Source organism: Ixodes scapularis, unplaced genomic scaffold (genome assembly GCF_016920785.2).
Source record: "Ixodes scapularis isolate PalLabHiFi unplaced genomic scaffold, ASM1692078v2 PGA_scaffold1__304_contigs__length_218370807, whole genome shotgun sequence".
NCBI classification, from domain to species: Eukaryota; Metazoa; Arthropoda; class Arachnida; order Ixodida; family Ixodidae; genus Ixodes; species Ixodes scapularis.
Genome location: NW_024609846.1, coordinates 176,055,575 through 176,082,648, shown reverse-complemented (window position 1 = coordinate 176,082,648; position 27,074 = coordinate 176,055,575). Strand labels below are relative to the sequence as shown.

Genomic DNA, 27,074 nt, shown 5'->3' with positions numbered 1-27,074 from the left:
GCCATCTGTTGGAAGCTATATCAGTTACACGAGGGGAGGAAGTTTCTTCCATTGAGAAAAAAAAAGGTGGCGATTTTCCTCCCTTCTTAGGGGAGCGAATTCCTCCCCGTTTTGTAGGAGGAAATTTCCTCCCTTTATGGAGCAATATAAGGGACACGCGAGTTCCTCCTTTAAGGGAGGAAGTACTACTCCCTTTTTTTTTAGAGTGAACAGGAAGGCCACGTGACAGACTCTTAGCGATGGACTGGCCAAGATGGCTCGTAGCGTCAGCTGCGGTAAATCGGCGCAACGCGCTCCTTTGCTGCGGAGCAGGGGCTGTGTGCGATCAGCGGAATAGCCTAGCAGACGACGCCCCCCGGAAAAGGCTTTCTGCGCACGCGCTTAATCTCTCCCATGACGCTGCATTTCTCCGCGGCACGGCACTGCCCGTCCCGGCGGTCGACGCTCGCGTGATATTATCAAAAAAATTAGGTGACTGTATACCTGCCAGACGCCGACACAGCACTAATACCCAATCTGCGTCCCATTCTCAATCGAAGTAAGCAAAGAATCCTGTCTCCGAGCCCTGTGTCACAAAAACACCGCGCTCGGTGAAAAAAAAAAAAAGGAACAGCTGGACAAAGCGCTTTCCAGAGCTCGATTTCCTCGTCGATACTGACCGCAATGCACTCGGAACACCAATCATTGTCCTGGCTATAATCGGCTTAGCTAGTAAGAAGGGTGAGCTGTTTCGCGTCTCATTGGTCATGCTGTCTCAGCGGCAAAATGGCTTCCGCCGCTTTTTACTACTGAAATTGTTAGACTATTGAGGCCTGAAATTACTAAGCTGAATAAAAGAGGATTACCTATTGCTGTTCTCGGTGTATACCGGAAGGGCATATAGACGATTACGAGCACCCAAGCGTCAAAAGCTAGTCTGGCCACCGTGGATGAAAAATGCCTTGTTTTGGAGCCAGTCTGGCAACTGTGGGTACGCCGTAACTAGGCTTGACAATGCGAGCATCTGCGCACGCCAGCAGCAGCAGGCAGCGCCCAGAGCAGCTTTGCGTGCCGCCATGCAGACGTCAATATATACAGACGTCTATACACTCTTAACGGTGTAGCTTCTCTAGCTACCTATAAGTGGATGTGTTCCCTAATTTAGCGGTGACGAGCTTCATTTTGAAAGGTTCCCTCATGGCAACCTTGATCCAAGGCTAAACGAGTCAATCTTGTTGTTCGCGCTTAAGTGGTTACCTTGCGGCTTGAACATTGTAACCTCTAATATGTAACCCATAGGAGCGAGTCGCAACCTTTACCCGGTGGTTAGAAAAAGAAACCAGCCTTCGCCGAGGAGGGTGGAGAGTGAGAGAGACAAAACGAAAATATAACTCCAAGAGCAAAGGCCTTAGAAGAGAGAGAGTGAGTTCGTTCACCTTTTTAGTGTTACTGACTCCGAAACTTTAGACACGCAATCTCACATGCCCAGACCTGCTGGCGCCTTGACCGCCGGCGCGCGGCGCGCTTGCTTTGTTCGTTGGGCCGATGGATTCAGGCATCTATCTATTCAGAAGTTTGAATTCTTATAAAATGAGACGTCTATAGTTTCATAGATTGGTTCGTTGGGCCAATCTCGATTCAACATATCAATGGCGAATAGAGATTGACTTTCAGTGGCTGGCGACGCCGAAATCTAAAAAGCGCATCTGTAGAAAGAAATAAAGGACTTCTTACACAGGTCCATGAAGTGGCACTTGGCGTTTGACTTTAGCCACACTTTCTAGGGTCTCTTCGTTCCTTAATTTTACTTGGCTATTGCGACAAAAGCCAAATATCAGGCTTAATTTGACGGGCCTGTCAGTTATGTCATCATAAGTACGCCTTAAGCAGAGGGCCACATAATCAATAGTTTATTTCATTACGTCAATATTCTAAAATTCAGTTAATAAGCATCCTAGCAGAGTAGATTATGAAATAAGTGTCCTACGCGGTCTGCGTCCCACTATGGAAATATTTCTCGAGTACTTATTTTTTTAAAACACAGGTTAAAACAATATTGCTTATTTTTATAGTGGTTTTTTCTCGTCATTATATGACAGTTTCAAGTTTTCGACGTTCACCACAAGTAATATTTACGAGAACCAAACAGTGAGCAGCAAACTTGCGAGGTCATCTGTTGCTCGCGATTCATCAGTGTTAATCAAGTTGTGGGCATGCTTCTTTACTATGCATTCAGGCACTAGTCTCTTTATAGGTTTATTTTTTTCTGCCAGCTAGTGTCATCGGGTGCGGTCGTAAACAACGCCAATTCTGCCTGTGCCTCCCCGTACGAAAATGTCAGATATGGCCCTGATATATTTTACATAGAGTTATTATAATGTACGCTAGAGGTTCAAGTGGCGCTAGTGTGCTGACGGAAATTGAAGCAGACAGCAACCAGTCCAAAATTGACTTCCGGTAATGCATTCCTATGGGAAAATGCGAGTGCATTTTCTCACTGCGCTCAATCATAAGAGCAAATATCGCAAATAATTCGTACGTACTAGGTAGCTTAGAGCATTTTTCAGTCAGGCCGACGAAATAATCGGTCAGTTACGGTGTTTTTCTTTCAAATTCATCGCATTAAAAACGGTGCTAAAACAGCTTCGTACGTGTATTTATGTGCACTGTCGGACACTGTTAGCGCGAACACGACTTCGGCGCTTTTCAGCGTGGGGGATATACGTGCCAAACGAAAGAAGAACATCTGGAAATTAAGAAAGACGGCAAGAACTACGTAGTAACACCGGATCAGTAACTACAGGTGCATATACGATCAAAATTAATTGAAGGCCGCGTAATGTATTCCTATTTTAAATAAGTAAGTACCGTTTTATTCTTTCTGCTCTGTGCGAAGCTGCTTGTTCTACGTTCAAAATATCACTCGCACGCTCGAAATCTTTGAGAACAAGTGCCCGATAAAAGCTGCCTGGCAGAGAAAACAATATGAACAGACAACTTTTATAGCCCACGGACTTTATTCTCTACGTTTTGAATGTTTTTTATCGGCTCATGCACGACGGGGTCATTTTGATATAGTGACAAGACTGGCATATTATCAATATATAAGCGTCACCGGATTGCTGGCGAGCCTTGAACACACTCTACATTCCTTTCGATTGTAATTTTGCTTCGAATCGTCGCTTGAATTTCTACACACCTGCTGGGGAACACACGTTTGGGACTGAAATGTAGCGAAGTTAAACATCGGTCACTGATGAAGAAAAATGCGCTAACTAAAGCAATTACACTTTTACAGTCTTAATTAAGGTACATACTATTCGGTACGACCCAAATAACCAAAGTGTTCCGTGTTATTTTCCGGCGAAGAGACAAAATGCACGCGCGCTTTCCCTTAGGAATACACAGGAAGACTGGAAAAGTAGACTGCTTGCTGTCTGCTTCAATTAGCGTCACGGAAGTCGCATAGACACTAGCGCCAGTTGAACCTCTAGCGTACATTATAATAACTCTATGATATTTTATATACGGCCATATATGATATTACTAGGAGTCAAATATGGCAATATACTGCTATATATGGGAACAAATACGGCCAGATATGGGCAAATACTGCAGATGTGGCCGTATAAGTGCGTAAATACGGCTATATGTCGGCATATACGCGTGCAAATATAGCCCCTGATAATGATATATGGGCTCGTTTCGGTCGTGCAAGAAATAAGTCATATGTACTCGCAAAGACACTAGTTGATTGATCTACATTGCATGAGTCTCATATAATTGGTTAACTATTGTTAACATCCTTAAAGTGGAGTTATTCTAGGTATTTGGACCAACTAATCAAATGCGTATTTTGAAGTTTGAAAGGCAAATGAAATTTGGTTGTATGTTTGAAGCGTGACAATATGACGAAGTGCACAAGATCGGAAAGCAAGTTAATCAAATAATGGATTTTAGATCGCAGCTCTTAGGCGCCCATTTCCGAGTTAAGTGGTGTCGGCGTCGCCATCGGTGGGACCGCCCTGCTAAATTTAGCGAGAAATTTAATTGGTACTTATGTCACGTGACGTCAATTTTCCCGCTAAATCTAGCAGTGAAACTAATTTTGTTCATGTTTCCCCACTAAATTGAGCGGGGAAACACGAACCCTTAGCTTACTGAAGATGCGAGACGCTACTTCGTCGTCCCGATTCCTTTTCCCCTCGAACAGCTGCGAAACCGTTGCGCACGGAGTACCCTATGCAGCATCTTTCAAAAACCGTTAGCGCTGCATCGCAACCTTCAGTTTGCGAGCGTCTGTGATTCATCGTGTGTTGAAAATCGTGAGATGTGCTGTCCATGGTGTCTTTTATGTGTAACTCTTTCGTAAAAAAATTTAAAATTAAAAAACGCGACCTAACTGTGTACACATAATTTTAAATTTATTTGTAAAAAAAAAAGATATACATATTTATTTGTGGACATCGTGCGCAAAAAAGTTGTCGCGCTTATTTTTTTCATTCAAAATTATGATGTTGCTTTATACGGCGTAAAACATAGCATCTTCAAACTCGCATCGTTTTGGCTCACTTTCCAGCTGGACAGCTTCTTTGGAAGTTCAGAAGCTGAACCTCATAGAGCTGTAGTACACTCGGTATTGACAGCAGGGTAGACGCCATGCATGTTTTAAGCCAATCGTGTCTTCGGTTAGGGTGGCTTGACTACAGTTTGGAAACTGGTGATGAAGCAGAACACTTCACCTGCCTGGAGCCCAAGGCCAAACATAGCATTCACTGCACTATCAACCTTGGGTACAAGTGACAAATCCGCTTGTTGTGGACGTTGATGCCCCATAAGTTAAGCCTTTTGTGTGTGTTCACTCCCGTTTTGGCCCTTTTTTCTCCTTTTCTCTCTCTCCCCAAGCTGAAAGCGTGGTAGAAGGTGCGTGGTCACGTGGTTTGACGGATGGCGCATTATATCTCGGAATGCGTTCAGCCGGACCTAGTTTGGAATGTATTGCGCCCTGCGTGGCTGCTGGGGATTTCTGCTTCTGCAAGCGATTTCTTCAAAGAAGCCAATAATTTTTTGTGATGCGTTTAGTGTTCGGTTCTACAAATGACAGCTTGCACTACATCGTGTTGAATCTTCACGGACACTTTCCTTCTCGGTTTTGTGTTTGAGTACTGGTCCTGCTTTCCTAAAGGTACTCTTTCAAAATACCTCCAGAATTGGACCGTGTCTATCTCCTGGCAGCCGAGAGAATATCTCCGAAATTCTAAAATCATGTCACAACTGCAGGTAGAAAACCGAATTTTTTTATTCTCCCTGCGTTTCGTGATAAAACGTCCAACGGTCACCTTCTCGTGGATACACGTTTCATGGACAGATGTTTCGTCGACATTAACGTTTCAAAGACATTCGTTGAGCGTATGTCAATAATCCTGCTTTTCCTGTGAATTAAGTCGAGCGAAATCAGGAGTGGCGTAAGGCACTGCTCATGTAAAAATTAATGAATGTTGGTATTTTTGAATTTATCGAATTGGTATTTATGTTATACAGATGAGAAGTCAGTTTTTGTAGTTATTTGTAGAAAACAATAATATACCGGGTGTTTTTTTTTATTCTTGCAGATTTGTTTAAAAAAAAGCAGTGAAAGCTATAGTTATGCTGTTTGTGCGAGTGAGTTATACGCCCAGGGGGACATTATGTGGGTGGCTAATCTTTGCCATAAGTCGGCTAATTAATTAAAATTAACTTTTAATTAGTGAAAATAGACATATGGTTTCAATTAAAAATTTGCTAAGCGACGTCCAAAACCTTTAAATCAGAAATGTGTAGAAAGAGTTTGAGCGCGTGTGAAGCGCAGTAGTGCGCTGACGTTACCACTCGTGAAGCAGGTACAAGGCTAGAGTTAAATAAGAGACGGAAAAATTGCGCGGGCGCCTTACCGAAACCGCTAGCCGTCTAGCTGCTCCACAATTCGTAACTTTAGTGCACTACTACGCTTCTCACTCGCTGAAAGTCTTAATGAAAATGACTGATTTAGGGGTTTTGGACGACGCTCAGCAAGCTTCTAATCGGAACCATATGTCTATTTTCACTAATTAAAAATTAAATAGTGAATTTAAATAAATTAGCCGACTTATCGCAAAGATTAGCCACCCACATAATGTCTGCCTGGGCGTATAACTCACTCGCACAAACTGCATAAGTGTAGCTTTCATGGCTTTTTTTAAAAAAAAACAAGTCTGCAAGAATAAAGAAAAAAACACCCTGTATGTAAAGGTTACCTTATTTGATTGGGACATATCTGGCCTGATATGGGAGGCAGATATACCCCTTTTCGGCAGACCCAGATATGAATATATAAAAAATTGGGCAGATCTGGCTAGATAAGCCTTATATAAACTGATGTGCTTGATATGGACAGATATGCCCAAATTTTATATAACCATATTTGTTTTTGTTTTCTTATATAAGTCCAGATATGCCATTTTCGTAATGGTCAGTTCAGTCGTTTCGTCACCGCAATTAAGAATAAACATCACCAGATGCAGTGTTCCTAAAGATACCCTCCATTGAGGTTTGAACTCACTTCGTAATTCTTAGAGTTGTTAAGCAGGACTGTTTTTATTGCTTGTGGGCTGTAAGAGACACATTTGTATCATAAAATTAAACGAAATCGACATAAAACAACAACACAACCGCGTGCACGTTGAGACCGAAACCAACAAGGTTGAAGCAACCTAATGTGGGGCGAGTGCGCGAGTGCCCTCTATCCGCCGGTCAGTCAACGACTGATATGAAAAGGCTTGTAGATACACGAATAGATTCTGGAAGCTACCACTGTGAATGTTGGTGCGTTTGGAACGCGCTTCTCGAAATTGCAAAAGAAACAATTTCGCATCGCTGGACTGTATGTATTTCTACCTGGATTGCTACCTCTTGTAAATAGTGAAGTGGTCTATTACGTTTCGTGAACCTAAGTCAAAAGTTCGTTTTTCAACCCCTGCCGTTAGTAAGAGAGGTTTCGCGTAAGGCTTTACCGAAGGACCGCGGTGCGAAGGAGAGTGTTTATCCCAGCCTGATTTTTTCCACAGTATTAACCTGGGAATTGCGCGAGAGTAATGCGCAGTTTCTTTTTAAGTCAGACAATTATGAGCAGATCGCACACACTGTTTCATACGCCACTCTGCAGGGTCACACTTGTAAGCCAAATGCAAGGTGTATCTAAAACAATGTGCAAAGTTTTTGTCGCCGCAAAGAAATATACTTCGATTTGCCGAACGCTCATTCTCCGTGCAGTTGTAGCGCTAGCGGTTCAAACCAGATGTCAAAGTTTCAGGATTAACCGTTATCTTGTTCAAAAGTTCTGATTTTCTCAAATTTTCTATGGAAAAAAGGCGGTTGACGAAGCCCTCGAATACATGGACCTGAATGATGCCAGTTGCTCCACTTTCACATTGAAAGCTTTTGAAAATCACTTATAACGCTTTGATAACATATCGGTTAGTTCTCAAACTTTGGCATTTGGCATCATTTGGACGAGATTTGAGCGTTCGGCCATCAAACGTTTATTTTTATGGTAAAAAAAAAAGAAAATTACTCTAAATAGTTCTTGGTGGAACACGCTGTATCTCGATTGCAAATTTTAATTAAATGCAAGAGGCTTATTTCAGATATATATAAAAAAAATGTTCTTGTTGTTTTAGGAGAAAATTGCTTCCCGTCGGAAGCTCAGAATTCCGAAAACTCATTTTGAGCGAGTCTAGGATCTAAGTGAAAAGACGGTTGCAAGATCTTCCCAAATGTAAATATACGCAGAGCGAAGTTCAGAATAGCAATTGTTTTCGGATTACAACAGGCAGCGTAAACATGAAAAGATGTGCGCCAATGCTCACGTTTATCAACCGAAGTCTAACAGATCTTAAACTGGCATTTAAAAGGGTGTTGAACATAGCCTTTAGCACAAGTGAACGACACTTTTCCCATTGACTTTTTACTTAGTAAGTCTTGAAAAAAAAAAACTGGAAGATAGAATGTTTATTTATATACTTATTTTTATAGCTCAAGATATTAGTCATTGGAAAGGGAAGGGGTTACAACCTAGAGTGATGAAGAATAGGGTGAAGTTATTATCAGTACGGTTAAATCGACTGTAGTTATACAACATTCGCTAAGGCTTTCGTGAAATGTTTGTGAGCTTCGTTCATGCTGTGAGAAACCGATTTCTCTGTTCGTGGCAAAACGGCCGACAAGAGTACGATAGAATTCCGGCTTCATGAATATGATCTAGCCAAACTTAAAGCCACTGCCGAAAACAAAAACACATTGCGGGAATATAATATGTTTATCTTGCCGGTAAATAAAATGAGATAACTTGTGAAATGCACGAGCGGGCTTACGCCGAGATGTTCATATTGGTAGGACGAGGCTACATTGTTTTAACCGGTTCTAGTCAGTATTGCATGGAACAGCGTCCCTGAAACGGGTTCCTTTTAGGAGAAACGAAGGAACACTGCCGTTCCCTTTGGAATCGGTAGAACTGCAACGGGAACTCACTACATTTTTACGGGAACGCAACGTCGCAAAAGGAACCATCTATAAAAATACTCCAATACAAGACTTCATAATATACACAAAACTCGAATATGTCACTTTACTTTGGACTATTGACTAAAAAAACTTTTTACACAAACTAGAACCAGAGGTGTACACGTTCGTCAAAAATAGCAACGAAAGCTCGTTCCTCGTTCCTTCTGATTTTTGGAACGTTTTTTTTTTTTCCGTTACAAGTTCTATCTGTGAAAAAGAAACTCGTTCCCGTTACAGTTAAAACAGAAAAATGGAACGTTTCGTTACGTATACGTTACTTTTTGTATTGTGCTAATTACTATATTTAGTTAGATCAAACGAATTTGTTTAGTTATATATTTATCAAATGGCAACATACGAATTTTTTGCCGTGTTGGAAGAACACCAGAAGGAAACAAGCAGAAGCAAGGCTTTCATTTCTTGATGTATTCACCTTTAAAAATCTCAACATTTAATCATATTCATGTTTGTGGTGGGCGATTCAGACGAGCCAAATATACTGTTACCCCAAGTTGCACGAGCGTTTCACAACAACCTCACAAGTTTCAATCTAACGAAGCCTTTTGTTCGAACTTCACAACAGTTGCTTCTCAATGTTCCTGTCCGCAAAACGAGCAAGTGGAGAAAAGGGTAGGGCTTTTGGAAGAGCAGTTTTCAAACACGACCATTCCTTCGTGGAGGTCGGATTCGTTGTTTAGTTTGAAGGTGGAGGAGAACGGGAGAGGGAATAAAGGTTATTTCTTGCGTATTTTTTTAAGTGACCAATGTTTCGGATATAAGGGTGCATTCGATGTCTGATAACCTGTTCTTTTGTTGTAACTGCAATTTTTTCCTCTTTTTTTTGTGGAAGTTCAGTTATGGCTGAAGTCGGCCTTAGATTTCTGGATGTATGAGAATTCGTGGAAGCAAAAAAACTAGCTGAGCTTGAGACGTCCCTACTTTTGTGGCTTTTCCTTCGATTAAACTTTCTGCTTTTTGAACCGCAGGCTCGGGTACTGAAAAAAGAATAAATGTCCCCTAGCTCTCCTGCTCCCGACTGTTACGAAGCGAGGACCTCATAAAAGAAACCTAAACATAAATAATAAAAAAACGTTACCAAGATCCTGCTCCTTCGCCCTTTCGCTCACATCGGAGTATTTATGCCTTCCTGAGTTTCGCAAGTGTCGCAAAATTCCCAGGTAAAACAGCTGATTAACAGATTCACCAACAGGAACAAACTCGGAGTGAACAATGCCCAATATTTTTATGTTTTCATCAGTTGAGGAGGTTGAGGGTCGCCCTGAACAAGATTGGTCGTCCATTAATACCGTATTTACGCGAGTAATAGCCTCACTTATGAACAAGGCCCTTGCGTACACTTTCACACAGAACAAATTTACAGCCAATCATTGCATTGCGCATAAATAACCTAGCGAATAACCACACTGAGAACACGATTCTTCATACGAATGCAATCTTTACAGATGGTACCTTCGAACGAAGACGTTATCTCCGTCCTGTAAACTGCTGAAATCATGCTGCCGATCGCGGCGATTGGCAGTCTGCGTGCTCCGCGGAAAAGCACACCCTCAGGTTTTTTTCATACACAGTGCGGCTATTACTCCAGTAAATACGCTAATTCAGTGGCCTTAAAGCGAAAAAGCACTCATAGATTTGAGATTTCTTATTAGCATCTTCTTTGTAAGCTCTCTGAAACATTACAAGAATTTCCGGCAGTTTTTCCTGAAACAAAATTTCACTGTAAAATAGTTTGTTGTTGGGCGTTGGTGAACGTTTGGATTCATGGTTTTGCGCAAAAAAGACTCTTGTGTCCGTCTTTTTTGCGCAAAACCATGAATCCAAAATTTCACGGCCGCATGTCGTTCCTTGATATCAGATATTGCACAAAAAAAAACGATTTTGAAGCGCTTGGGAAAAAAATTTATAGCAGACAATGCCAGTCGGCAATCTCACTCGGAAGGAGTGCTGCTAAGCGCTGCTAGGTCAGGAAGCTGGTACTACAAACGGCCCGCCTTTCAGAAATTAATTCCGGTTATTTTTGCATCCACCCTGGTATGATTCACTAACTGTGCCAAAAGCTTTCGATATACATATGCCATATTAAAAACGAATGATGGCAACCAGTCAAATAGGCTCAATAGACCTTATGCGAAATTGCTTGGTGATCTGACAACACTGCGAGCGTCGCCATTTCAATGTTGGCAAGCGTCGTCGGTACCAGAGCACGGTGAAGGCATCGGAGAGAGCCGTACGGGCAGTGTGCGATAGCGCAGCAGCTGCGTTTTCCGCCTTCTGACCATGAAATATGGACGAACAGTTTAAACAACCTACCGCAACTCTCTGATGAAACTCTAGGAAGCCTCTGCACGCTGGCAACAACCTCGTCGAAGCAGTGCAGCAAGTCCTACGCCTTCACTGTGGAAGCTTACACACTACGGGTTGTCGCCAGCGTGTGCATAGGCCTCTGAAAGTTTCGTCAGGCAGTTGCAGTAAGTTGTTTAAATTGTTCGTCCACGTTCCATGGTCGAAAGGCGAAAAAGGCATCTGCCGCGCCATCGCATAATGCCCGTATGGTTGTTTCAAATGCCTTCACCCTGATTCAGTAGCGAAAACGCTTGCTAACTTTAAAATACCGACGCTCTCAGTTTTGTCCGACTAACGATCAATTTCGCATCAGATTTATTGAGATGAGGCAATTTTCTTTGTAACATCAAGCAACATCGGCCAAAGTGTCTGCCCAAACAATGGCGGACTTCGATATTTGGTGCTGCAGCTACCATACTCCGTTCACCTCTAAGCTGAGACTGTGATGAAAGCTACGTCCTCGTTAAAACAGTTATACGTCTCTATTTCGCCACGTCACCAAGCTCCGACCCATGCCCATACCCACGCGCAAAGAGCGGGGTCAGGTGATAAGAGCAGTGATGTGATTGGTCGTAGTCATTTTGGAGCAGCTATTGCAGCAGCCAAAAGTTCATTTTGTAGAAGCAAAAAGAGCTTTTGAAGCATAAACGCACACTTCATTTTCATTTATATCACTGCAAATGTGAGGAGGAGATACGGCGAATATTAGGAGGAGAACAAACGCTAGCTGTTTAGTTGCATCTGGAAGTACCAGACACGGTAACAAGACGGTTGATGAAGGACAGCGCAAACTGCCGTGAGTGATTATTTTAGGTACGAAATTTCACTGAACAAATGTTAAAATACAATCACTTTGAGTACCTAGATTTACCTGTCCTTCAAGTTCTAAGGGGGGGGGGGGGGGGGGGTGGAGTGTCACCAAACTGCAATTCCTAAATCAGACAAAAACAAAGTTAAGAAATAAACCTACAAAAGTGTTTATATATTGTGGGATTCGCCCTTTTGGTGAGGAGTACCACTTAGCAACACAAAGGAGGTTCCTTGTATCCGGATAAAGACGTGTTTATTGACTGCAATGCCAGCACGCTTCGCTCTTAGACAATGAAAAGTCTGGGCGCTGGCTCAATTGCCAGTATCACCCGGTCGGTTTCCCGCGCTGCCGCATTAGACAGATTCACGGGAAGTCGGAGGCCCACACAGAAAAACCGAGCTCCGTAGAGCCAGGGCCTCCGCCGACGAGAGCCCCTGGCCCACCTTCGGGGCCAGCTTATGTAGCTTCGGAGAATGGACGCGCCCGGGGAGGCCACTAGCAGTCGCGTCCATTGTAACTCTCAAGGGTGTGCCGAAGGCGCGTTCACCCAAAATGGGCAAGGGAGAGCCGGCCCCTTCGGGAAATTCGGCCTCGTGGTGCCTTGTATCCGGGAGGCCGACGCCATTGGTGACGACGGCTCCCACGGCCTGCTCGAAGCTAGGCCTGGATAGGGATAGAGGGAACCCCATGGTTCCCACAATATACAATCAAACCCGTTTACAACGAACAGCAGGAAACGATACGATCAGTTCGATATAGCAACTAGTTTGATATAGCAAAAACCATTTACAAGGAACTTCCACGATGCGTTCGTTGTAAGGCGAGAGCTTCTCTTTCTCTCTCATCTCTTCGCTTCCATTTTGTAACAAAACGCTCAATTTTTTTTTTTTTTTTTTGCATGCGTGCAGTTTTTTTTTTTAGCTCTCTCCCCTTCTAAATCGCTTCTCTTTGTCAGTTTTGTTCGCGGCTTGAGCTTTTAGAACTTTCTTTCTTTCCTCGATTTTTTTGGGGGGGAAGGGACAGGCTAGAAGAAGACTGTTTGCACGTTTTCGGAACCCTTCCCGGGGAAAAAAGTTTGATGTGGCCTATATATTGTCCGTTATAAAAAGTACTTTTTACATGCATTTCTATTTAAATTTTTCGTGAGTTTAATGTGGGCAATAATTCGCTGTACGTGGGTTCGTTCTAAACGGGTTTCACTATATACGTTTTTGCACCACGTCTCGCTCTGGAGGATTACCTTTCCCCTTAGCACGCGGGTGTGCTGCAGCGAAGCAAGACACGAAACATCGCGACGCCTATAGTAAGTTACAGGTGAATAAGGTAGCAGCAAATGCCCCTCAAAGGGATTCATATATCTCTCCGCCACCTCCGCATTATAGACCGTTCCATTAGGGTCATAGCAGAGAGGGTAAAAGAGAAAAAAATGCACTCCCCCTCTCATCCCGCATGTCGTCCGGTTTGCCGAGTGGGCTGTAGCTAGCGTCCGGCTGGCGTGCAAACTCTGTTTAAAATCGCGTCATTTTGGAGCTTTCAAGCGCAGATTTTGGTATGCCAGTTGTCGTGTAATATTATGCAAGATAAAAAGACTCACAGGGTCCAATTGCGCTGTTACCTGCGTGCAAATAAATAAAAAAAAAATAGGGAAAACTGTGTCAGATTGGCCGGTCTCTTTGGCAAAAAGTAAATTTGGTTGCTGTACCTTTTTTTACTGTACAAAAGTTCGTACTGGTGTAGGCCTTTAGCGACCATGAGTGGAAGTCTGAAATAATAAATAAAACGTGCTCTCCTGCCGCAATACAAGCAATAGTTGAAGGTAGTACTGCCGACTGACTCAACTGCTATTTAAGTCACGGAAAGAAGATATGCTAGTTGATCATTTAGCAAAATAGAACAACAGAGAGCTATAGGCTGATTTTGGAGTAGCCACAACTATTCTAAGAACGCGAACCACTTCACAACAGCAGCCACAAGCGAGAGTCCGATGTTCGGTAGAGCCCACCGATACAGCCCAAAGATGGAGAACGGCAACATCCCGGTTTGTCGTCTACTAGCGGAGTCGGGCGCGTGGCCTCTCTCTCGTTTTACCCCGCCAAACTCGCTGAACTTCCCGGATGTGTGGAGAGGGCGCTGCGGTCGAACAAAATGGTGCCGCCCAGAGAGCGCTAAATGGAATGGTCTATAGCGCCCCATCGTTTCCGTGACGTCGTGGCCAACGCTGGAGTGGGTTTTGCCTTTTTGTGGATATTTGCTTTATTTTTCGAATTTCAGTGAGCGTTGTGAAAGCCACGAGAGGGAAATTAGAATTTTTCCTCTCTGATGGGAACATATACGACTTTGGGATGTTAGGTTCCCCCTCCGATGGGATACAAACCCCCCTTTCAGGGGCTCGGTCCCCTCTCCGATGAGTACAAAGGTCGCTTTCTTAAAAAGTGGGTGTCGGAGACAAGTTGGGCATCACTCTGTAGCCATTATTTATTCATTGAAGCGGAACAAGGGGCGTTTCCAGGGAACTATTCTTTCGACTCCGGATGGATATGAAACGGGCGCATCACGCTTATGGGAGGAGCTTCTCCTACCTTCTTGACTTGTAACCGACTATAGTTCACAATTGGCGCTTCACTGTAGTACACTAGTAAGCGGTGACAAGCGCACTCGGCAAAGCTAACTAACCCGCCAGAAAAGACGACGAGATTTATTGAAACACTTCCGAGTACTGTCAGTGATTGGTGCGAAATCAAATCTAATAGTACGTTATTTGAGGCGATTTTCGAAAGTCCTGAAAACCCGCACTAGCCTACTCTAACAATCTGGTCCAGTAGCGAGGCGTGCAGCTGTTATATTCGGCGCAAATGACACAGCAATCACATCACTGGGTGATAAAAGGGAGGCGGCTGATTGGTCCGGCAGGCACTGTAGTCTCAGCTTAAGGGTGAACAGAGTATAGATGGTGCACACTTTTTAAAAGGGTCACTTCAAGGGTAGCTAACCAGGGGCCGCTTGCTCGAAAGAGTTGAGACACAACTTGAGACAGTCTCAGCCGAGACCGAACGTGAGCCACTTGCTCGAAACGAAACTTAGTCTGGACTTGAGACTGAAACCGAGTCTCTGACTCAAGTTGTGTCTCAAGCCGGGAGACAGCCCCGTAGCAAATTAGCTGGCGGCCGATTTAAAACCCAAACTGAGACCCAAACGGAGACCCAAACTGAGACAGTCTCAGAGGTTAGCCACTTGCTCGAAACGAAACTTAGTCTGGACTTGAGACCAAAACCGAGTCTCTGACTCAACTCTAGTCTCAGATCGTGAGACAGCCACGGAGAAGGCTCACTGGCGGTCTCAGAGTGAACAAAATGTCGGACGTGGCTACGACAAGTCGGGTCCAAGCCATCTTTGCCGCGTGGATGCTGTCGCGGGACCGCGTATTCCGCGACCGCTTTCACCCCTTCGACGTTTTCGACGAAGAGGGCCTCCAGCGTCGTTTTCAGTTTGGCCGCGATGGCATCCTGTACATCGCCGACGTCTTGGCCAGCGACCTCATACGACCAACGAGACGCAACCATGCAACCCCCGTCCTGATTCAAGCGCTCCTAGCGCTGAAATTCTTCGCTACCGGCACCTTCTTGATCACGGCGGGGGACTTTCTGCATCTGCATGAATCTACAGCGTCACGGTGCGTGCGAAGAGTGGCCCTGGCTCTGGCAAAGCAAGCGCCGCACTTCATACGGTGAGAAAAAAAAGAAGTCCTAACACTAGCGTTTCTTTTTGCCGGTGGGCCAGTCAGCTGCAACGTAATTTTGGATTTCGGGGAACAGAGACTTATTCAACTTGTTTCGTGAGAGGAAAGAGTTCTTCAACTTGTTTTCGTTAAAGAAAACCTTTTTTTTTTTTCACTAACATGCAGCGCCATTATTTAGCCCTCGATATGCGTGCTCAAAGCGATGTCTGGTTATTACTACGGTCCGTAATGGTGGGTGTGGTCCTCGGCACCCTCGGCACTATCTTTGTATTGTGGCGTGTTTCTCATTACGAAAAAACAACGTGTTTCACAACATGTTAGCGGGAGTAGCTGGTGGATACTGAAGAACGTTTCGGAAAGGAGGGTGCGTTTCAAAACAGTAGCGAATAATACGTACTGATACACACTCGATCGTGACAAGCTTTATGCGAACGGTCTGACTACGTCATAATCGAACATGTGCTAGATTCAACCAACGTTATAATTTAGGTTTCAATTGACAGTGTAAATCACATTTTCTACTTCAGGTGGCCAACAGCAGCGGAAGTCCCCGAACTGCAGCGGCAGTTCTACGCCGTGGACGGCTTTCCGGGCGTCGTAGGAGCCATCGACGGCACCCACGTTCGGATCCAAGGGCCACCGCTGCACGAGGAAGTGTTCGTGAACCGACACTTCTACCATTCCATCAACGTGCAGCTGGTGGTCGACGCGCGCTCAAGGATTCTCAACGTGGTTGCCAAGTGGCCCGGAAGCGTCCACGACTCGTACGTGCTGTCGCAGAGCAGTGTCGGGGAGAACTTCGCAACCGGCGCGTACGGCGGCCTCCTCATCGGCGACAGCGGCTACCCGTGCAGGCCTTGGTTGATGGCGCCTTTTCGATCGCCGACCACGCCGGCCGAGTGTGCGTACAACCAGACGCACGCAACGACTCGGTCCGTGGTCGAAAGGTAGGCTTCAGAGCTAGCTGCTCTCAGAGAAGACTAAGGCTATACGCACGACGTCGTGCACCTCGACCAGAGAATGGTAAACGCACGACGTAAAACGGTTTGGTTCTCGTATAAAAACACAACTGTCACAACGAGATTTTCAAAGTGACCATCGTGGCATTGCAGATAGGGGCTACAGAGCCCAAGCACGCCGTTTCACTGCACAGCTAAATATAGTTCACCTAAAATACTTTGCTGGGTATACTTTCACGAGTAAAGCTATACACACTCCGGAGTGCACTTCAGACGGAAATGGCTATACGCACTCCGCTAAACTCGTATAAAACGAATGGTCACAACGAGTTTTCTTAGCGATAGCATAGCATAGGGTCATTCAGCGCCCGGCAGTCGAAGAGTGCGGACGCGCGATGGCTCGCTCTGATAGCGAGGTGATAACGGCCGACGCCGGCCGCGGTGACAGGCATTTTTGCATCCCTGCCGACTACCGGATCGTGCTGCCGACGTTGCCGGTTGGAGACAAAGGAAAAAATCAAGTCTACCTTCACTGCGATGTGAACGCCAGGCCTATAAGGATCGTCGACTTCAAGGAGCCCTTGGAAAAAGCCGACCTTCGAAAGGATGTAGCAGGGCTAGGTGTGTGCCAAATGGGACACGTGTGGCTCTGTAGCCTAAAAAGTGCGGCAGCGAAAGAACGACTGCTACAGCTTGGCCGGCTCACGGTGAAGGGAAAGCTGTGCATCCCCGTAGACCCCAACCGGCAGGAAGTTCGGGCCAAGTTACATTGGGTCCCGTTCGACGTATCCAACGACACTCTCCGGAAGGCACTGGAAGAGTACGGCACAGTTCACGAGGTGACCAAAGAGAAGTGGCGAGTGGAAGGCTTTGAAGACATCGAGTCGACCACCAGGATCGCTAAACTGACACTCAAGGAAGGCAAGACGCCGGAGAACCTACCTCATCAGCTAAGGCTTCAGGGGGGCACGATCCTCGTTGTCGTACCCGGGCGGGCGCCGTTATGCCTGCGGTGCCGAAGGCAAGGACATATACAACGCGATTGCCGTGTACCTCGGTGCGGGCATTGCCGTTGCTTCGGACATGTGGCCCAAGACTGTGCACGCACGTACGCGAGTGCTGTAGTCAGCCGAGCGAGCGACGAGGGATGCGACCTCATCATGGATGAAGCGGAAGCAGAGGAGGCCGCAACATCGTCGACGCCATTTGAAAGGGCACAGCAAGACAAGGCGACAGTCGAAGGTCAAGACAACAAGAGAGCGGAGGCGACAGTCCGAGACGAAAAGCGCACGGTGACGGCTCCTGAAGCCAACGAAAACGAGGGGCAGGCGACAACGCCTGGAAAACCTTCACCGGATGAACTGGCGGTGACGGCGATGGGGAGCACCGGCACCGAGTCGGCAGCCATCGAGTGTGAGCCAGCCATGGAACTGGATCCCTCAAAGGTGAAAAGGCGACTGGCCGACGAGTCTCCGAAAAACGGCGCACCGGTACAGCAGTGGTCTGAGGGGGAGTTTCAGCTGATAGGTAAAAAAGGTCGCTACGTCAGCAAACTGCGGTCCTCGTCGCTGACCCGCGACGGGGGTCTGTCGCAGTGAGTAGTCACCCTGGTATAATATGACGCAAAGGGTAACCGCCGGAAGCTGGGTCTGACACTATAAAAAACGGCACAACTAGCGTCTGGTCTGCGCATAGGGACCCTTAACGTTAGGGGACTTGCGGCACGCCGCCGACAGTGCCAGCTGAGTCGCCTTCTCTTAGAGAAGGACCTAGACGTTTTGGCGGTTCAGGAGACGAAGGTTGAAAGTGAGAGTCAGACCGAGTTCCTGGTAAAACCGTTTACGTCGAGGTATAATGTCTGCGTCAGCCATGCTGTAGGTAGATCTGGAGGATGTTGTCTGTTCTTGAGGAGAGCTGCTGGGCTCATTGAAGAGAACGTTGTATCGTGTGAATCGGGAAGGCTTGTTTTCTGCGATTTTGTTTTCCTAAATCAAAAGTGGAGGGTTATGTGCATTTATGCGCCAAACGTGGAGAGTGAGCGACGCGCCTTTTTTGAATATATCGACAGATTTGTAATTAGTGACCGATTTACGATACTGCTGGGAGACTTTAATTGTGTTTGTATGCCAGAAGACCGGACAAATCAAAGACGAAATAGTGATAGGTCTAGCGAAGTTTTAAATCAGTTGATTCAAGATAAGGGGCTCGAAGACCTGGCACCCTGCATAACACCGGGACATCGGGTCCTTTACACGCACCACCAAGGCAGAGGTCATGCCAGGCTTGACAGGGTATATGTTTCAGCGGATTTAGTACCCCAATGTAAGGATTTCGCGGTCAGTCATGTCTCGTTTAGCGATCACAGTTTGGTGAGTTTTACCTTGGGTCAGCGTAAAAAACAAACTAGCTTTTCGTGGGAGTTGTGGAAGTTAAACGCAAAGCTCCTCGAGGACCAAGAATTGATAGGGAAAATCGAAACTAAGCTAGGCAGACTAGAAGACGTTTCGGAAAATAGCATATGTGAGGAATGGGAGCTATTTAAACAGCAAGTGAAGATTGACGCGATTGAACGAGCAACTAACATTAAGCGGGAAGAGCGAAGGGTAGAAAACGGTCTTCGACAGGATTTACAAAGGCTTTATGTAGAGGAAGAGAGAACGCCAGGAGCCTTCAAAGACGACATAAGCACTATCAAGGCTAAGCTTGAAAAAATAGATGAAGACAGATATAAAGGGGCAATCGTTCGTGCCCGTGCGATGAACTTGATTGTCGGGGAAACGCCCACAAAAAGGGCACTTGCGTTGGAAAAAAAGTATGCTAGCGGGAACCGGATTGAAGAAATAGAGTACAGAGGCGCAGTAATTCGAGATCAGGACAGTATTCAGCATGCTTTTGTGGAGTTTTGTACACATTTGTTTGAAAAGAAAATACCAAAAGAAAAGGGGTTTGATACGGAATTTTTGCCAAGTCAGCCGAAGCTAGATAGCGATACTACGACGTTTTTAGAAGATCCGATTAGTTTATCAGAGGTCGAAAAAGCGATAGATGACCTAAGCGTAGGCAAGTCACCGGGACCGGATGGTTTGAGCACGGCCTTCTATAAGAAGTTTAAAGAGCGAATTGCACCGGTTCTACATAGGGTTTTTTCTCAGTCCTATCAGAAAAAAGAATTACCACTTTCTTTCTTGTGCACGCACACGGTCTTGATACCTAAGTGTAATGACGCCGATAAGCTCCGTAGTACTAGTAATTACAGACCAATTACCCTGGCCAACGTTGACTATAAAGTGCTGATGAAGGTTTTAGCCAGTAGATTGCAGCATGTTATATGGAAAATCGTAGGGCCGCACCAAACCTGTGGGATAAAGGGTCGTAGCATTGGCACAAACATACACATCACTCGAAGTGTTCTAGAGGTCTGTGACGCGGAATATCGGAAAGCAGCTATACTTCAGATAGATCTTGAAAAAGCATTTGATCGGGTGTGCCATGATGTTCTGTTTACCATTTTACAACATGTGGGAGTTGGATCTGTGCTGCTGGAGGGGGTAAGGATGGCATATGTAAACTGCAAAACTAAACTAGTAATTAATAAAACAGTTAGTGCGGGGATTAACGTCCGCTCTTCAGTACGGCAGGGATGTCCCTTATCACCCTTGCTTTTCGCAATCTACCTAGAGCCCTTTTGCCGCTGTGTCATTCAATCTCAAGACATTAGGGGTTTTACACTACAGGAATGTGACATTAAAATATTGGCATACGCAGACGATGTTGCCATTTTTTGTTCGGACCCTCAAAGTGTGTTAGAAGCTGTTGAATTGACCAAAAGGTTTTGTGAGGTCACTGCCTGCGCGGTGAATTGGTCAAAGTGCGTAGGATTATGGCATGGTGAGTGGACGACTGCTCCAGTTGTTTTTGGGAATGTTCACTGGTCACGGACGCCATCAAAGTACCTAGGTGTTCCTCTAGAACATTACCGTGAGCCCACAGATTACTGGCGAGAAGAAATAGCTAAACTTAAGGCCACTGCCGAGAGGTGGGTACGGAGGGATTTATCCATTTTCGCGAGAGCGACTGTGTGCAATGTGTTTCTTCTGTCCAAACTGTGGTATGTCCTCCAAGTGCTGCAGTGTTCGAGAATCAACATTCAGCGGATTCACCGTGTATTTGCAGTGTTTATTTGGGCATCCCAATGGGAGCGAAGTCGCCGTACCAATCTTTTTTTTAAGCCCAAAGCGGGGGGTGTCGGACTGTGCCACGTATTTGTCCGACAACTCGTCTCACGCTTTATGTTTATCCGTGACCAGCGTGATCCTTTTCTTCGAACCGTTATTCAGACAAGACTGTTTGACGTTTTACCGGGATTTGTTGTTTCGTCCTGCCGGGTACGTTGCGGACCTCTGTCGGGTTTTTTGCGCGAAGTTGTATCTGCCTGCCGCTTTCTGTTCGTTCGTTTTTCTATGAACTATTTGTCTAGTGTATCACGCAAACATTTGACGCGTGACCTAGTGGCTACGTTGTTGCCCATGCCAACGTATAGGGCCATAGGCCCTGGAGCCCCAGGAGATGATGTGTTACAGCGAGTCAAGAACGCCATGGTACCAGCGGCGGTTAAAACTTTCTTTTTTAAATTACACAGCGAAACGTTGCCAGTAAAGACTTTTTTGGAGGCTAAGGGCATGAACCTCTACTGGTCGGTAAATTGTATTTTGTGCAAAGAACCGGAGAGCATCGAGCATGTCTTTTTGGGTTGCTGGGATGCTCTTCTTTTTTGGGACGTGCTTCAGCGCACCATAAAGAAAGAGCTCCCCCTGTCACCTCAAGGAATCCGGTTCCTACCAATAGAACGTGAACCTGTGCCCTACGACATAATCATGCTCCAGGGGCTCCACGGCATATGGAAGAGCAGAATGGCGGTGCGGCATGCTGATGTTGACGCACGCAACCCCCGAGAGTACTTCATTGAAACTATCAAATGGTTAAGAGAATGTTATAAAAAGATAAATACTGATGTGGAATGGTTACCAGTTCTGGACGATTTGGCCGTGCTTAAAACCTTTTAAATTAATCATCGCAACGACCTTCAGCCAAGCCTGGCTGATAGGCTTTTAACCCCTCCATGTTAAGCAATTTCTGCTGTTTTCGGGGCACGTTATTTTTATCAATATGTGTATCATATGTAACCTGGCAATAAAAAAAAAAAAAAAAAAAAAAAAAAAAAAGATAGCATAGCATAGGGGTTAAGGTGTCTGCTTTGTATGCAAGTGGACGCGGGTTCGATCCGGAGTAGGTCTACTTTTGTTTTTCTTTTTTTCTTGAACATTTTGTTTTGTCGAGGCATTTGGCGATTTTTACGACATTTCTTTTTTGCGATGATCACTAAGAAAACCGAATGTTGTCGACAAAACTTCGCAGAACTAAATGGTATGGGACTCCCTTTCCGGAGGTGCGATCGGGCACGGCGGGGCTTGGTTTGCAGACTGGACGCCGCGAAGTGGCATGTACTGGCTATGTTTTGTAATTAGCAACCGCACACTGTCGCCGCGAAGCGGCGTGAATGCAGGCGGGGGGCTGGCTTAACACGCTCCCCAGTGATACCGCGCCGTTAGAAAAGGGTGGCCCGATCGGCATGAGCTCTCTGCGGAGTGAGTATAGCCATTTCTTCCGAAATGCACTCCGGAGTGCATATAGCTTCACTCAACTTTCACCATCAAGTTAAAATTGTTCTTTTTAGCTTTCATTCCACAATGTTACTATAATATTAGTCAGGGTGGGCCAGACTTGTAGCATTTCTTTTTAGCTCCTTTCGGGGTTTCTTGTTTTAAATTTGCCGCAGGTTTTCTAGTTCCCTGCAGAACAAACATGGCATCTTTCTCACGTGCATTGGGCAGGGGTGGGGATTGAGCCACGACTTTTGAGCCCAGAATCTCTGGGTTCTGCAGCATGCGCTTTCGCTATATATTTTCAGAGCTGTGGTGCACCACCGAATCCCCCTAGGGCCAGCAGTAATTGAATGCGATCCGAATGGGATTTGACTTTGCGCCTTTGCTTGGGAATGTTCCTATTTCGGTATATTGCGTAAGCGCTATGATTTTTCAGCACCAGAAGAGTTAACGTATCGATAACCTCAAAACTGCAGCACGGATGAACTTCATGGCATTTCTTAAATTGATGCCCCATATTCATGTCGGTCGCAAGACGCATATAATTCTACGAGATTGAAACCTGTGTAATTTACCTTGCAAGTCGGTGCGGGTGCTTCAGTCAAGGCGTTCGCTTGTGTTTAGAAACGGGTGAAATGTAGGAAAATATCTCGGCTGTTGCAGTTCAGTGCCTCCAACCGCAATTCTCATACGAAGGAGTGAACTGCGGGAAGTGCATGTCTGTTAATCCAGAACTTAACAGAACTGCTTGGTGTAATAACACAAAGCCGTTAGCTCCGCCCCTTTAGGTTTCTCTTCATTGCACAGAAAGTTTATCCTAAGTATAGGAAGTCTTGTCAATAAAGAGATGCAAAATGAGTGTGGTACCTGATACAAACACTGATGACAGCTCAGCCCCAGTGCTTGTTTGTGGAGAACATTCTTTTTACCCACAGCCTATAATGCGTGCTTGATGCCACGAGGGATGCACGTCTTGTTAGAAGATGTGAGTTGCTGTACATGTTGCAAGCCTAACTTGATTTTTTATTTATGTGGCACCCTCTTTCCACTGTCTGCGTAGAAAACACGGTGCAGCAAACACATTCAGGTGATGCACCTTGATTTGATGGAGTGTCCAGATTATGTTCGGCGTGCCTGGCAGTTTTATAAATGCGGATAGCTGGTGCCCGAATCAAGGGGTCCATCTATCCACTTCTTCTCCATTAAATCAGCATAAAGAGTTTTTTGAGAGGTCTGTTCACCTTCGCGGCATCACCGCACCATTCGCAAACATGAGCCTCTCCTCCCTCTTTGTCTATTTAACTGTAGTCCTCTTGGATGGAGTGCCCTCTCTGTCGAAATGAACCAGTTCTCTTTCAAAGCTAGTTCAGAACACAATCTCTCCGTGCCTCCCCCTTCCTGGCGATAACGAGTGGCATCACTTAACTTTGTTTCTTGCAGTGTGGTACAGGAGAAGGATGGCAGTTAAGCCTGCCTTAGGTTATATAAAATGTGCCAAGGGCCTAATGAAGTTTTTCAATCGCAGGACGATCGGGCAGCTGAAGCGCCGCTTCCACTGCCTGCACGCCGAGCTGAGGATGCTGCCAGAGCGCTGCTGCACCATCGCTGTGGCGTGCTGTGTGATGCACAACATTGCACAGCACTACACGTGCAGGGAAGGTGACTGTGACCTTCCACCAGAGGTTCCCGTGCCTCCATCGCCACCCGAAGCAGACGATGGGGTGGCGCGCCGACATGCAATTGTGCACCAACACTTTCGTAGTGAGATTTAAGCCTACAAACACAAGTTTATCCCTTATAAACTCGTGTAAGAGCAGCGCTTTTTGTTACAAGATATCTTTTCAAGGTATTGGCCACATGGGATTTAAAAAATATATATATTTGTGCATCCAACATTTAATGTACTTGCAATCAAAATTATTGGTCTAATACACCTCCATTTCGAACCGGGAAAGAACAGAAGCATTTTAACAGACCTGGACTGCCATACATGTGCAAGCTTGTCACAATGTCTGTGGGCCCCTTTGTTGATTAATAGAAATAACGTAAAAAAGACACAGTCCACAGCTCACATAGGAAGAAAAGAAAAAAAAAAGATGATTCAACTGGTCGACATACAAAACGGGCCACTCATGGTGTAAACGTGAGCAGGAAAGCGACGATAGGGTAGAGGGTGAAAATCAAAAGATATTTACTGCCTTCACCAAGATGACAAAAACAGCTCACGCAAAAAAAACTAGGCGACGCGCAGCACACGGTTGTGAGCAGACAAACAGAAAACCCAACAGTAGCTGAATACATAGCCACAGCCTCAAAGCGAACGGGCGCAGTACAAGTAAAAATGAGTCTTATCTGCCGTCGACGCTGATCTAGGGGGCATGAATGCCTTTTTCGTGGTTTTGGTCCAGTCCGTCGGACGATTTCATCTGGTGCACTTCCTCACCCACCTACGCCGCAACACAGGGACCAACAGAACTCGATGGGGAACAATGACTTTCCAGCGGCAGGCTCAACTCATTGCCGTCTTCACGACCGCAGGACAGGAGAGCAGAGTCTCCGACTGCTCTCTGGATTCTGGCCTTTTTTCCTGCCAGTCCACTTCTATATACAAGAGCTAGCAGCATTCTGGAGACACTTGCTTTGACGAATCAGAAACAAGCTTCTTCGCTCCAATCAAAACTCAATTTTGTGGTTTTCAGAAAAACAACAAACACAACTCTACTTTCACACTTCATCCAGCTGGAACAGCGTCATTGGGCGGTGGTGTACGCGGTCAGCCAACATTCTCCGTTCAGCGCATACAAAAAGTTGCCTTTCCGCTAACGAGCTGTGCCCCTACCGTTTCCCTTTGGCTTCCCCACATGGTTTAACCGAACACAAGTCAAACACAAACAAAACAAACCTTTGATTCTGGGTGGTACACATACACAAGGCGGCCTTAACATAAACAAACCAGACCGCAGGAAGTTTCTCTTAGATACATTCGGCGTGACACAATAGAACACACACACAAAAAGCAATCGGTTCTTGGTAGGATGCGTACAGTACACAGTACACAAGGCGGAGTTGAGATAAGAAAGCAAGGACGTTTAAATAGGGCAGGACCCGGCATGACGTCGTACCCAGTGACGCCGGAAAAAGAACCCAAGCCCAGACTGCCTCGCGCACCGACGCGCTCTCATCCAAACTAAATTCAACCAGGCTCCCATCGTCTGCTCTCCGCTCGGTCGTTAGGCTTGGGCTATGTCTGCTCCGTGCCCGCGGTCTGCTTCGTCTGCTCGCTGTCGCGGCTGGCTTTCGATTCGATCAGCGCACCAAAAGATGTTTCGTTGCGAACGCGCATTCTCATCACGGCGGAGTGAAACCAACATCTTCAGGAAGCAGGGTTTGTTTGGCTTTCTCAACCCGCGATGCCATTCTCAACGTTTTTGTGTACGACGACTGACAAGCGATCGCTTGCCAAAGCCGCGCTACGACGGCTCGTTCTAGACGACGCTCCAGGCACGGTCGCGCAGTGTCGAGGGCGTGCGCTACACACCCACTTCCTACTGGTCAGGCAACTGTTGGGCACCAAATCTCGCCTGTTCGACACCGATTCAGTGGACGCTGCCATCGCTGCCTTGAAATATTGGGGCAAACAACAGCGTTGCCACGGAAATGCCATGGCGACGAGGCTTGTTTGCCCCAAAAATCAATTTGACGAGCTCCCCATTGGGTGAGAAGAGTTCATGGTCACGCCTACTTCCGTTACACTTCGCTCCATGTATAGAAAATACGGGCGCCACCTCCTGCCCCTTATAACCTCCTTGTAAGCGAGCCAGTCCCCGGTCGCTTCTTTTTGGGATTCACGGCCTGCTTTGACAGACCACTCCCACTAAAGAAATGTAGCAACAACAAAACAAAACAAAAAAATAAAAATCGAAGGGATTCGTTACACTGAATCGCAATCTTGGTTTTGAAACGTGCCTTTCTTGCAGTATCTCTTGTTCTGTAGAAGCACATTCCTGAGTGGCAGTCTTGCGTAAAGGCCCATACAGGCAATAGACCGATCTCACCAGCCAGTTTGACTACACCACCACTGCTGCAATGCATCAAGGGAACTTCAGTCTTTCTGCACGTGCGACAACCTCGCTGAAGCTCTGCTTGTGTAAGCACGAGATGGTACGAGTCCTCTCGTGCATTGTCCTGGCACCGCCGTCTGCCTCCTCTGAACTAAAGTTATGGTGGCGCCACGCATGTGCCGAATTCTCAGTCAGATCAGTCTGTTGCGTTAGACTGCGTTGCGACTGCAGGTAACAAGGAAATATATACTTTGTATGCCGCGTGATAAGCAAATTAGGTGCTTCGTTTTATGTGAACTACAGACAATCCGCCGACTCGTGGCTACTTTTCGATGAAATGCTGTCAAACACACTAAAACGCAACTGCGTGTATGAGCATTTACGACGTTGCACTGCCATTTTGCAGCTGCATTTTGTACTTTCTTTCATTCTCACTCCCACTCAGCTTTGACATCAGCAAATGGTGGATGCATTTGTCGTCTTCTTGAAATGCAAAAAGAAAACAAATGTGCTGGGATTTTGGCTCAAAGTACCTCAAGGAACTTTGACAAAAGGCAGCAAGAAGGGAAAGGATTGTAACGAGTCCAAAGAGAAGAAAAGCATTGACGCTGACTGCATGCGGTGACATTGCACAAGCCTGTACAAATGCGGTGGTGTGGAAGGCAAACATTTTTCTTGAAGTGGGGCCCTTGCACGTGTTTATACAGTAATGATGTTCGCTTTTACTTGGCTGAGTGTGTAAAAGTTGCTGCATACCTTTTATGAAGCCATCATTTCTTTAGTTCTGCATGCTGCCAAACGAGATAATGCAGTGGAAGATTTATGCATGCTAGATACTAAAGGTGGAGACATCGACGAGCACTAACCAGAAAACATATGCTTATTATATCTACAATCCCCTCCTTTAGGGCCTTCTTCTTAAGC

General features: G+C 45.8%; 1 protein-coding gene across 1 annotated transcript in view; it reads left to right on the top strand.

The window, feature by feature from the left end:
- The window catches only part of LOC120844017 (putative nuclease HARBI1), a 30,238-nt gene extending 6,377 nt beyond the window's left edge, over nucleotides 1-23,861 (top strand). Inside the window, exons 2-4 of the mRNA XM_040502831.1 lie at nucleotides 15,314-15,455; nucleotides 15,995-16,414; nucleotides 23,615-23,861. Coding sequence (XP_040358765.1) covers nucleotides 15,314-15,455; nucleotides 15,995-16,414; nucleotides 23,615-23,861 — 809 coding nt within the window. The remainder of the gene's footprint in view (nucleotides 1-15,313; nucleotides 15,456-15,994; nucleotides 16,415-23,614) is intronic.
- The last annotated feature ends 3,213 nt before the right edge of the window (nucleotides 23,862-27,074 follow it).